Source organism: Diceros bicornis, chromosome 10 (assembly GCF_020826845.1).
Source record: "Diceros bicornis minor isolate mBicDic1 chromosome 10, mDicBic1.mat.cur, whole genome shotgun sequence".
Classification (NCBI taxonomy): Eukaryota; Metazoa; Chordata; class Mammalia; order Perissodactyla; family Rhinocerotidae; genus Diceros; species Diceros bicornis.
The window spans coordinates 61033158-61046254 of record NC_080749.1 but is presented as its reverse complement, the minus strand read 5'-3'; the positions used below and the strand labels follow the sequence as shown (position 1 = coordinate 61046254).

The 13097-nt window shown below is 39.8% G+C and overlaps 1 protein-coding gene across 1 annotated transcript in view; it reads right to left on the bottom strand.

The window, feature by feature from the left end:
• UBE2E3 (ubiquitin conjugating enzyme E2 E3) overlaps nucleotides 1–5926 on the bottom strand; it is an 88638-nt gene extending 82712 nt beyond the window's left edge. Inside the window, exons 1-3 of the mRNA XM_058549358.1 lie at nucleotides 5534–5926; nucleotides 4884–5102; nucleotides 3032–3082 (exon numbers count right to left, since the gene is read on the bottom strand). Coding sequence (XP_058405341.1) covers nucleotides 3032–3082; nucleotides 4884–5077 — 245 coding nt within the window. The 5' untranslated portion in view covers nucleotides 5078–5102; nucleotides 5534–5926. The remainder of the gene's footprint in view (nucleotides 1–3031; nucleotides 3083–4883; nucleotides 5103–5533) is intronic.
• Nucleotides 5927–13097: the final 7171 nt, after the last annotated feature.

Below are 13097 nucleotides of genomic sequence, written 5' to 3'. Positions count from 1 at the left end.
GGAAACAACATTTCATCAAAAGTTTATACTTTCAGGAAAAGAAATATCAATACTATCAAAATATATTCAAATATGTCTAAAGCCATACACTTAATTCTAACAATTAGGTCTATCCTAAGATCACCCTGGGTGTATACATATTACACATAGGTATATGATAACTAAAGAATATTTTATTAATTAAACACAGGAAGGGATTTAAGAGAAATCTTAATCTAGTCTGAGTAATTTTGGTTTTGCTGAGTTTTCTTGTATTTCATTCAACTTTCCTGAATGTACACAGATATACTTTACATTTCTTCCCTGAGGAAGAATTACATCTGTCACACACTTTGACAAGCTCATAAACATCATATTCAAAACTATAATGGAATTCTGATTAATTAACTACACACGAAAGTCAAAAGAATTAGGTTTCTGAGATTTCAGGCAATATGAATTCAAATATTCTAGAACTTATTAATATAGAACCCCATTTTTAATTATAACAAATTAAGTTTAAACTATACAATCATCATAAAGCTAAAATTCTCACCGATGCACCTGTGAATTACAAGAACACCACAATCTGTCACATATTTGACATGAAGGTAAAAATACAATACAAATTCGGACTTGGCTGTCAAAATCCTAAAATGCCTCCACTAACCCACTCAATATTCCTAACTCCTGCTCAAGGACAAAGACTGAATCTTCTTCCACTCAAAAGCATCTAGACACTTATAATAAAACACACAAAAGTACCTGGATAGTTTACATGTCAGGCATACATAAGACGACTGTCCTCAAACTAGTAAGAAGCAACTTCTCCCAGGCCCCCACTAAGACTCAGATTTACTGTCTGTTTTTTCATTAATCACTTACACGGTCACAAAGAAACTCATAGATATATTAAAAGAACTAGAGAAGTGAAAGATGTCATTTGCAGTAGTTGACAGTCATCACAAGGTGTGACAAGGGAGAGTGCAGATGATGCATTATCCCATGTTATTGTTCACAAGCAAGCCCGAGGCTTCACCATTTCACTAGTCTAATCACTAAACGTGAAGCATTATTTCACGGACTGAAACGAAACCTGGTATATAAAGAGAGAAATTAAAACAAGTTAAACTTTCTATCTCCTATTTACTTCCTCTAAAACAATCCTCAGTGACCTTGTGGAACCATTCCCAAGTTAAACGTGTAAAGCATATTTCTTCAGCAACTGCGGCAATAAGCTGTTGCTCTAAGACATTCAGCATATATCCACTGGGCTCTCTAGATTTATGCACATACACTAGTTTGTGCCATTTGCAGAAAATCAACAGAAACCTTTAAAAATGTTTGACCTTACACGAAATTTTAAAACATTTAGGAGTTTTCAATTGATAGATCTTTACATCTTATATAACGGGAAATATCAAAATACACTCTGCAAGTTAAGTAATTCTTCCAGAGAACAAATTTAACTTGACCTCCCTAAATGGCTACAGATTTGACACACCATTTAGAAGCCTGGAAGGAAATACCCTGATTTACTTATTCTCCAAAGCAGTGCCGTTCAAGAGAGATATAACACAAGCCACATATGTAATTTTAAATTTTCTAATAACCACAATTTGAATGGTAAAAAATAAAAGTGAAATCAATCTTAAAACATATTTTATAAAACTCAATATAGCCAAAATATTCTCATTTCAACATGTAATAAAAATTTTTTTTAAATCAATAAGATATTTTACATTCTTTTCTTTGTACTAAGTTTTCGAAATCCGACGTGTATGTTACACCTAGAGCACATCTCATTTTGTATTACAACTGAAATGGTCAGGAGCCACAAGTGGCTACTGGCTACATGACTGGACAGAACAGCTCTTAAGTAACACTTTGAGACCTGACATACCACTATCTGCTTAAAATTAGTTTACATTCATGTTTCCTTTTTGAATTGAAATGGCTGATTACAAATGAGCAAAATTGCTATTTCACTGGATAAAGTAGTATCAGATCACCTTATCTGAGGCTCCGGTTAACACACACAATAAGAAGCAATTGGATTATACCCTATTATACCTCAAGCAGACTTCAGAGATAGGTCTGATCATCACAAATGAACAAAACTTGTAGCAAAAACAGAGGTTAAAACAAGAAAACATTTTCACATCAAACCATAACACTGACTTATTTGTAGCAGCCACTCTTGGTCCTGAGCACATATCTCTACACAAATTATCTACAAGACTCTTTTTTTAAGTTTGATGAATTTTGGAAGCCATATAGTCACTGTCGACAGAGCATTAAGTAAGATGAATTGAGAAAAAATATTTCAGGGAAAAAATTATCAACCAGTTACTTTTAATGCACCTTATACCAACCAACAATCTTAAATTATTCTACATGAGCTCCACTGAAATGAATTCTTCCAACAAATTTCAATTCCTTTACTGCTTTTCATATACAGATTTCAAGTACCAAAATTACTGAGACTTTTTCCAAGTAATTAGGACATTTGATTAAAATGTAAATAATTCCAACAATGCATTCTCTAGAAAACAACAACTAAAACCATTAGCTTAGCACATAAAATTTGTCCTTAAGGCAAATTACTGAATAAATCAAACTATACTCCTGTTTACTGCATTTAAATTTTGTAACAACACATTCAGCAATTTCTAAATTTGGAAGGTCAGTTCAGATTGCACACAAGCAGTAACTTTAAAGCTTAGCAAAATTTTAGAAGTTTCTGAAAATACTTCTGAATAAACACCTCTACAGAAATATTACAACAGAACAAAAATCAGCACCATTCATACTACCTCAATAAGAAGCACAAAATCAGTCTAATTCTTAAGTCCAAAATGTATGATATCTGCTAAAAAGCATTTTTTCTCCTAAATTTATTTAATTCACCTTAGACAATTTTTAATGCACTTGCAAAGCTAAAAAGAAGCAAATGTAGCCTCTTCTGCAGAACACACATCCACAGATGATACCTTAACCTCTTGATATTTCTCCACAATGTGAAATTAAAACAACAAAATTTGTTTCTTACCTGCAGTTAGGAGGAGGATCAAGAGTTATTTCAGCTAGCTCCTTCTGAATTCTGTTAGTGAAATGAGAACAGACAAAAAGGATTTGAGATAGTCTACAGAATAACCGGGGAATTACACTGCCCTCTACCACCATGCAGTTAAATGCAAGGCTGGCTCTGCCTTCAGTAATGCTAACATGGCTGCTTCCTCTTTGTTCTCAGAGGCATAACCCAAATCCCTTAACAGAAACTTTGCAGCTTTTTTTCTCACTTGCTACTGTAAATAAGCTAGACATTTACACCTGATCTGAAAACTAGTCCTCCACTAGCATTCAGGAAAGGATATAAAATCTATTTTAAAACACTTTTTACCAAAGAAATTCTCTTTTCAAGCTTATATGCAAATGAGACAAGAAGGGAGGAGGGAAAGCACTGGAATATTTGACAATGACTTCAAGTCACTTTTACAGAGGTAAGAATTAACAAGCTACTGCAAAAGCACGTTAATAGTTCTGACAATATTTTATCTGTCCAGAAAAAGTTTAAAATTTACAAATATCCTTACCAGTGAAAAACTTTCAAAGAACTCTGGCATTCTTATTTAACCATATCTGTTTTCCTTGATCTTAAGGACAGCACTTAAAATTAATAAATTTGATGGGAAAGGAGACAGTAAGATATATAGCCTTGAGTTAAAGGGGAAAAAAAGCAGTTCTATGATTTTATTCAAATTTAAAATGCTTTCAAAACTTCAGATGTGTTTAGTATGTTCCTCAACAAGATTACAACTAAGAAGGATTTTAAATTATTTCAAAGATTGCTGTTATCTAATAAAATATTCTCAAGTTATTAATACTTGATTATTGATACAATAAAGGCAAAAATCTATTTAAAAAATAGGAGTATTTCTGAATCACTACAGAACACCAATATTTAATCAGTTTTTATGGTTTTTTTCCCTTTGGTTGTGATCAATAAAAATCAACAAAATGTCAACATTGGCTAATGCTGTAGATACACCTGATGTATAATTACTAGAATTCATGGATATTCCACTATTACTACCACTGATGGCATCCCATTGACAGAATCTTTTTTTCACCATCACAGAAAATATAAATCAACAGGAAACAAATGATCTTTCACTTATACTCAAGAAAATATGTTTCTCCTGCTGCTGAGTATTAATGTGTCAAGCATATCCACAAGTTTTAGCGTGAAGAGGCACAAGGACAACAAAAGTTTTCAACGGCCAAGTACTACCTAAAATTGTAAATGGCTACGTCTCAGTTTTATTTGCCCTCACAACAACGCAGAGGCGTAACCATAATTTAACTACAAAAAGTAATACCTAGGATGCATGACCTAAAGTCCTGTTTGTAAAACTGAAAGCCGATTTAGAGCACAATCTTTAAATCTGCTTTCAAATACAGCCAAGGCCTTGAATTTACAAATTTTCTAGCCAAGATGATCCTTACAAGAAGAGAGGCACCGCTGATCTCGAGAAGTGTCAATTTCAATGCAGAAGAGTATGACTCATAAAAAGGAAACATCCTCAAAGTACCAGCTAACCTGGATTCACCAAATTTTCCTTGCCAACTCCTTAAACAATCTGTCAGAATGTGTAGTCTGGTCTCTACTCAAGGTCACTTTTACCAAAGTTACCAAAGTACAGAGTAAGTTTGCTTAAAAGTATAATTCTAGGCAGGTGGCTTGTATACCACCTAAAGAATGATAGCTCACTCAAGTACAAATAAAATTGATCGTGAAGTAAATATTTTTGAACCATTACTAATGATGCAAAGCCAACCAAAGAGTCCAATCACTTGGAAAACAACCTGACAACGTGCTTAATCCTTGTTTGACACGTTACCTTTTAGCACTAGTGGACAACTTAGCAGTGGTTTTGCTAGAGAGTTTGGTGTTTTTCTTCTGCTGGGTGGCAGAAGGTTTTCTTTCTTCTTGTTCTTCAGGCTCTGGAGCGGCTGGGTCTCGCTGGTCCGCATCTGAACTACCACTGCTGGTGCTGGGGCTCTCATCATCGGACCTCTGCCTATCACTGGACATCTTGGTGAAGTTATTTCTTGAAAAACTTTGAGAGAGAAAAGGGGGAAAGAAAGGCAACGTTAAACCTAAGAAATAAACCAAGAGCATTTTATTTACCTAAAATCTTATTTTAATGAAAACGTTTCAGAAGTGTTCCCACTTATTTCACCGTACAACAAGGTTACAGGGGAGGTGATGGGTCTCACAACGCCAGCTTGCAGGAATTTACCGAACTCAAGTTAGAAAACCCACTCACATTTTTTTCCATCCCTTGGACAATCTATCAATTGTCTACTTTCTCAGAAGGCATGAAACAGATTTGCCAGGGAACTTAGGCAACGAGCATTAATAACATATGACACACTGTAAATAACAGATCTAGCTGAAAAATGTTAAAAAGTCACTAATAACGTCTAAATATTTACACACTGACATTGGTCAAAGCTACCAAATTCCTTTTCCGAGAGGAAAACATACCCTGTTAATCGCCCATATGCTCATTTAAGGCGGCGATCCCTCCTCTGTGCATGTAAGCCTTTAAATACAACACTTAGGAATTTAAAAATCGACTAACGAGCTGCTCTAGCCCTTGCCACCGCCAGCAGCGAAGATTCATCCGGCCAAGACCGAGCTGCCACCCTGGGAAAAGCCGAATCCAAACTGCACCTTCTGCAAAGCTCCCAATGCCATCAAGGGTCCTCGCTCAATTTTTACATCACGGACCGACATTTTGTCCAGAATAACGAAAAAGAAAAGCAGAGGGAAAACAAACAAACAAACAAAGCCCCAAGAAGTGCAACAAATTTCCGCGCCCGCGGAGGCGAGCCGCGGCCGGCGGCGGCGGCCACGCAGCTCCGCGGCCCTTTGTGGGGAGGGCCGCGCGGGGGCCGCGGGCAGCGCTCGCCGCGCCGGGCGCCAAGTGATGCGAGCCGCCCGGCCGGCCCCGCCGCGGCTCGCGGACCCCGGCGGCGCGGGCGCCCGGCGCGAACAAAGCTGCCCGCCCCCGCCCCCTCCCCCACCGCCGCCGCCCCGGCCGCCCCCCACGCGGCCCCCCGGCCCCGCCGCCTTACCTCGGCCGCCCGCCCGGCCCGCTCGCGCGCCGCTACGGTGTGGGGGAGGGAGAGAGAAAAAACCCCTTCCTTAAGGAAATGGAGGCAGCTGGGGGGGGGAAAGGGGGGGGAGGGAAAAAAAGAAGCCGAGGAGGCTCTGGCCGGGGAGTGTGGAACATTGAAAGTCGGAGGGGGTTGTGCAGTGCCGGGCTCCGGCCGGAGGGTGGCGCCGCCCAGCGCCTTCGGAAAAAAGGGGGGGGTGGGAGCTCGGCGGGGCGAGGGCGCGAGCTCCCGGCGAGGCGGAGGGGACGCGGGAGACCCCCGCGCGCTGTGGCCTCCCGCCGCCGCCGCCGCCCGGCTCGGCTCCTCCCGGCCGCGCAGTCAGCAAGTTCCGAGGCGAGCGCGGGGGGAGGGGCCGGCGCGGCGGCGGCGCGCGTGCTCGCTGCTTGCCTGGCGGAGGGGCGCGCGCCGCCGGCGGCCGGCGGGCGCGAGCGGTTCCCGCGCGCTCCCGCGCGCTCTCTCCGCGCCTCCCTTCACCCGGGGGGCGCACGCCTCCGCCCGCGCGCGGCCGTGACAAAGAGCGCGGTGGGGACCCGGCGGGCTGGCCCCGGCCGGCCTTGGCCGCGGAGCCGGTGCCGGAGAGGACGAGGGCGCGGGCGCCGTCTCGCGGGGCCGCTGTGCCGCGGGGTGGCTTCCGGCCTGAGCCCGCCTCCGAGCAAGGCTGCCCATTGGGCTACCCGCCCTGCAGGCTGGGGCCGGGGTGCCTTCGGGGCGGCCGGGCGGGGGTCATCCCCGGGACTGGGCGCATCCCCTCTGTCTGCGCGGGGCCCGGCAACCCCGGGGCCCCCACGCCTGGGCAAGGGCCCTGGGCGCGTGGTCGGGAGTCCCCTGCTGCCCTGGAAGACTGGAGACCGTTGGGTGTCGTTGACGAGGCCAGGCACGCAGGCGGAGGGAGGCTGCCTCTTGCCCCTCCTGTGAGCTAAAGGGGCAAGATGGGGTTGGGGCATTAAGGAAGGTATAAGGATCTCGAGATAGGGGACCAGCCTCTGCTTCTCTTTGGACCTCAGCCTGCCAGAGGGACAGTCCTTCGCATGCCTTGAAAACTTAAAAATCCAAAACAATTTTTTAAATGTCCCGCTCAAGATTCTTTTAAAGTGAAGGAAGGGAGGTAGAGGGGTTCAGATCTGACACTTTCCTGCGGGGCTATTCTGACGTGCATACTAGACGGCAGTTCTGGAAAGAGAAGCCTTGAGTGATACAGGGTCAGAAGGTCCACCCAGAAAAGCTTCAGATGGGGATAGTGAAGGTTAGTTTTGTTCTATTCATTCTCTCTTGCCGTCTCCAGGTGGACTCGCAGTTTTTGCCTCAGGCACAAAGTAGCCAGAAGTACAGAAACTTCCTGGTTGCAGCTCAGACTTCCAGCTACAGAGAACTTGCTCCCGGGATGGAGCCCCAAAGAAATTTGTGAATTCCTCTCCCACAAGTGTCCAGGGGCAGAGGTGCTGGGAGAAAGTGGAGTGCACAGAGGGAGAGAGAATGGCAGAGTCATAACAGATGAACCAGAGTTAAAGGGAAAAAGGAGACAGGACAGAGAGCCAACATATTTACTTATTTTTCCTCCAAGTAGAAAAGTTTTGGTAAAGGGTTGCTTACAACTCTGCAGAGTAAGTTACGTTTCTGTAATTTTCCGAAGACACAGTCATTAAGTGAACTTTTCTGAGGGCTATGGTACTAGGTGCTGGACACACGGAATTCACTCATTCAGTTACTGTGTGACTAAAGCCAGGTCTCTCTGTTCTGTGCTAGAAGATCTCAGTCTAGAAGAGAAACAGATCATTGAAGTTCACCAGTTGATAAGGAGGAAGGATACTCCTGTCAGAATGAACAGTGTGTCTCAAGAAACGGTGAAGAAAGAGCATGGTGTGTGTTGTTGACAAGCATTTTAATTTGGCTGAATCAGAGGTGCTTGTGGAAAGAGCTTGTTAGTGAAAATATAGACAGAAGGTCCCCCCACCTTTTACACTGTGATACTACAGTAGAAGCCAGCCCATTTGGAGTTTGGACTTTGCTTTGTTTGGAATAGGAAGCTGTGAAAGGAAAGCTATATATAAAAGTGGGTTCTTTGAGAAAATTTAATATCACAGAAATAGCCTGAAGGCCTAAAGGCCAATTGCTGATAGGATTTGCGTGGGGCCAGGAGATTACAAGATAAAGATATTTAGTTGGGTTTTGGTAGCATTTTCTATAGAGGCAACAATGTTGGGCTGAAAAGCAAGGGAACTGGATTCTAAGCTCAATTTACTAAATTTATGTGACCTCAGGCGAGTTACTTGTTCCAACTTAATTTTTCTCATATGTAAAAAGATTGTAAAGGTGCTAAAGTTCTCTCTTGCTCAGAAATTCTGTGATTCTTCAATGAGTTTGAAGTCATGGAGTTCCACTCAACATTACTCAACAGAATACTTAGGAACTAGCAAATGCTGGGAAATTGGAGTGAAATATATAAGTGCTGCTCTTACTGAGCTCAATGGGCAGTGGGACAGCCAGAAATGTAAGTTACAGTAAGAGAAGTGGTGCATTAAAGGGGTGAACAGAATGAGTAGAGCATTATTAATTATCAATAATTAGCAATGGAATTATTAATTCAGCTTGGAGTTATGGGTCATGGAGTGTAGGTCAAAAGAAGTAACAAGGAACTGGGCCTGGAGGTATTAATAGATGATAATACGGATAATGCTCTTGGCAAAGTACCTGGGACATAACAGATGTTCAATAAATAGCACTTACCGTGTTGTTATAGTCACAATAGAGAGTGTGTGGCTCCCTAAGGTTAGGGAGAGTAGTGGCTGCCCCCGCAATATTAGGTGCAAGCTACCTTTATTCGCTTGACTAAAGGGGTCATTCAGGTGATTCTTTCCCAGCTCACAGCCCTCCTCCGAGGTAACATGACATCACCATCTTGACCAGAAGCAACTTGTAAGCTACGAACTGTTGCTGACATGAAGTTCTTCCTCACAGGACAACCTGTTTTGTAATTATTTTATGTCTGTCTTTATTTTTGCCATGTCTGCCCTTGAAATTAGGAGTCATGTTGTATAGGCACTCCTAAGGGCATACAAAATTGACCTCATGCAAAGTATTCCATGAAGTATGTAATAAAAATTTTTTCCATATCACCCCTCAAAATAAACACCAGCAAAGACAAAGCAGACACCAACTACCACAAAGAGATTGTTCCCTCGTGGGCTCCTATTTTTCTCTTGTTGGTATGGGGTCCTGCCAGCTTCTCACTCACAACACTGAGAGAGGCAGAAGTAAGAGGAAAGATACTAAATCAAGTTGCAACAGATATTGCCACATTCCTCCTCTCCCCTTTTCCCACAAAAGTTGTGACCAAAAGGAACCTGTCATTATAAGGGCAGACAAGGCAGGCCCCAGAATCCTTTAAACGTCCTAGTTTGGGAGATGCTTTTTCCTGAGCCTTTCAATGGGTCTCAGTGTTATATATATATATGTACTTAAGTATATGTGTGTATAACCAAGACTTCTACAAGAATATATCATTTGAGTTGCCTAAGAAGTTTTTGAATTGAGTGATTGTACAAGCTGCTATGAGGCTACAGATCTTTTTTTAATCACCCACCATGGCCGGCAACACACCTCACACATAACGGATGTAGAGTAAATACTTATTAGTTTTGTTGATTTCGGAATGCTTTCATTTGTTTCCTTATAGTCGATAGCTTTTCTCAATACCCCTTCATTTTCCCCCTTTCTTTTTTTCAAGCAGTTTCAGAAGGTACCCAGTTACTTGTATTCTTTTGTCTTTTGGCTATAAAATTTTCTCTTTCTACCCATAAAAATGGGATTGGTTCACTAGGAAGTCATGTCTTGGCCTAGGCTTAGTTTGAGAAGCTGTGTTTGCCGTTGTTAGCCTCAGTATCTCTGGACTCCCAGAGTCCAAAGCCCTGCTTGGCATCTATGAGTTCTGCCATTGTGTCATGTGTGGAAAACCTGCACGTGCCAGACGCTGGGCGGGGCCCTAGGAATGGAAAGGTGCGTAAGTCTCCACTGGACTTCAAGGACTTCAGGGCACGAAACTCAGAGATCATTTCCTGCTTTTCTCCTTTGAGATAACTCTGAGGGAGGGTAAATACCAAAAAGGGCTCGTGTTTTTATTCCATGAAGAGCTCGTACACATGAAGTGAAAACATAAACACATTAATAGGGCAAAAGACATGAACAGAAAGAATTTTAAATAAATACACTTATTTAACCTCATCAAAAAAAACTCAACCTTGCTAGTCATCAAAAAAGGAAAATTAAAACGAGATACCTAATAAAAGAACAAAAACAATTTTTAGTGATTATAATCATAGCTGGCAAATTGGTAAAAAAAATTTCCCTTTGTGCATTTCCAGTGGCTTTGAAAGTGGGTACTAGCCTTTTGAAAAGCAATTTGGAAGTTTGTGTGAAGAGCCTTAAATGTGTTCATACTCTTTAACCAAATTTCTCCATTTGGAGAAATGTAGCTTAAGGAAACATTCTAAATATAAGAAAAATAACATTGAAAAATTGGAAATGTCCAACTATAGGAAAATGATTTCAAACTATTTCACCCACACAATGAAATTTGCAGTTATTAAAATAATACATATGAGGAGTATGCAAAAATACAAAAACAGATTATGATAAAGTGTTAATGAGGGCAGGATTTGTCTATTTTGTGAAGTCAGAGCCTGACTCAATGCCTAGAAAGGTTTCTGACACAAAATAAGTGCTCCAGAAATATCTATCATGAATATGCACCATATCTTTACAACTAGCAAGACAAAAGTATCCAAAAGGAACATACTCTAAAAGGTTAACTATGTTTATGTTTTACAGTAACTATGAATAACCTTTTTCATTCTTTCTATAGTTAGTATTTTTCTAATTTTTTTTAATAGAGTAATTCCCCTTTCATAATGAGAAAAAAAGATGTGAATAAATGCAGAGGTGTACATTTGGTGAAAATAAATACTGTTTTAACAGTTTTTAAAATTATTTTATAAATTAAAAGAAATGAGGACAATCAAGCAGACTGATTTAGAATTTGTCAAAATTTATGGTTGAAATAAGAAAAAGTAGGCAAGACTACTTTTTAAAATCCTTAAAAAGCCATGTGAGGGGACTTTACATTAAATAAAACAGTAAGCTCTGGCTCAAGGATAGATGGATCACTGAAACAGAAGAAGTACCTAAGAATTAGATGATTTAATATACAACAAATGAGACCACCTAAAACACAGAAAAAATGAAAGATTATTCAATTAATGATATTGAGGTAACTAGTTCCAATATGGAAAAAGATCACTTAGAACCATGCCTTATATCATACATCAACATAAATTACAGATGAGTTCAAAAATTAAGTTTTTAAAAAGTCACTCCTTAGAAAAGTTGGGATAATTTGAGTAGTTAACGTAGAGAGAGAGGAGTTATGATATGCTATGCTAAAAACCAACAGGAAAAAAAAAAATCACAGAAGAAAACATGTACTTAACCAGGTATAAAAGCTGAATCCTCATTATGCTTCCCAACACACGTAAACATACATGCATCAAGCTGAAACAACAAAATAGACAAAAAAGTTTGTACTATGAAAAAGGATTAAGATATATCACAATTCTGTACAGACTTCTAAAAACATCAAATCATCATGCACAAAGGACATGTTAAAAATTTGAGCTTATTAAACTGTACGTTGCCTTAAAAAAAAATCTAAGAAATGTATATTAAAATGAAGTACCACATTCTTGTCCACAAAATTAGCAAATCTAAAAACTGTGTGACGCCAAATACCTGTGAAGATAGTATGATAAGGGCACTTTCCTATATTGCTGATGGCATTGTAAATTGATACAACCATTTTTTGGAAAGCAATTTGGCAATGTGTTTCAAGAGTCATAAAAATGTTCATACCCTTTAACCTAGTAATTCTACTTCTGGGAATCTATCCTAGGGAAATAATCCAAAATATTAAAAAATGCCATATGCCTGACAATGTTTATCCCAGTGTAATTTATACTATATAAAAATGGAAACCACTCAAACTGTCCAACATAAAGGCTATGCTTTAGTAAATTATGGTCCATTCACTCAAGGGAGTATACATGAATATAAAATGGTGAGTATTACAACTATCATTTTTACCGTCAATTCCTCCTCATGATACATCCTTTTCTATGAGATCAGTTCATGTCTTGCTTAGTTAATAAGACTAACAAAAGATGTTGTGCATCATCTTTTTAACTGATATTTTTACTTAACATTATGTCACTTAAGTTTTTCTGAGATGCTTTAGAGTATCTCATACATAAAATCAGGTTAAGTGTATGCTTTCTGCTTCAGAAAACAAAATTGTATGCACAATATGATTGTCTGGAAAATGTATAAAAGAGATTTGGAAAAATTATGCAAACAATCATTTTGGTTTAAGGGCCTTTTTCCTTGTGAGTCTGGCCACCTTTTCTGTGTTGCACAAGTGGTTATCTAACTGGAAGAGATTCAATTAGAAACAATAAGCTTTAATTTGGAGCTGCAAAAAAAGTAGATAAATTTGACATGATAAGTTTACATTTTAGTTGAATGTCTTTATAACGAAAGAAGTAAAACAATAATTTTTAAAATGGAGATATTAATTAAATAGGTTGAGAGTTATACTTTAGTTTTTTTCAGGTCCAAATTGTAGAGTTTTGTCATAATTTATAAAAGACCTCAAAGGTATGCTTAGTAAAATGTCAGAGTGCATATGACTTTAACTTCCATGGATTTTAATATCCCAAAATAACTCAGATAAAGTAAACATCACAGAGGGATGTGAGATAAAAAAGCGATAAATAATTTTCAATAAGAATATATACTCAAGTGTGTGGTGGGAGTAAGTAGCTTATCCAATTTGGACTCATAAAGTAATGACCACTTAGTACCAGTGGGTTTAATCCAAGAAA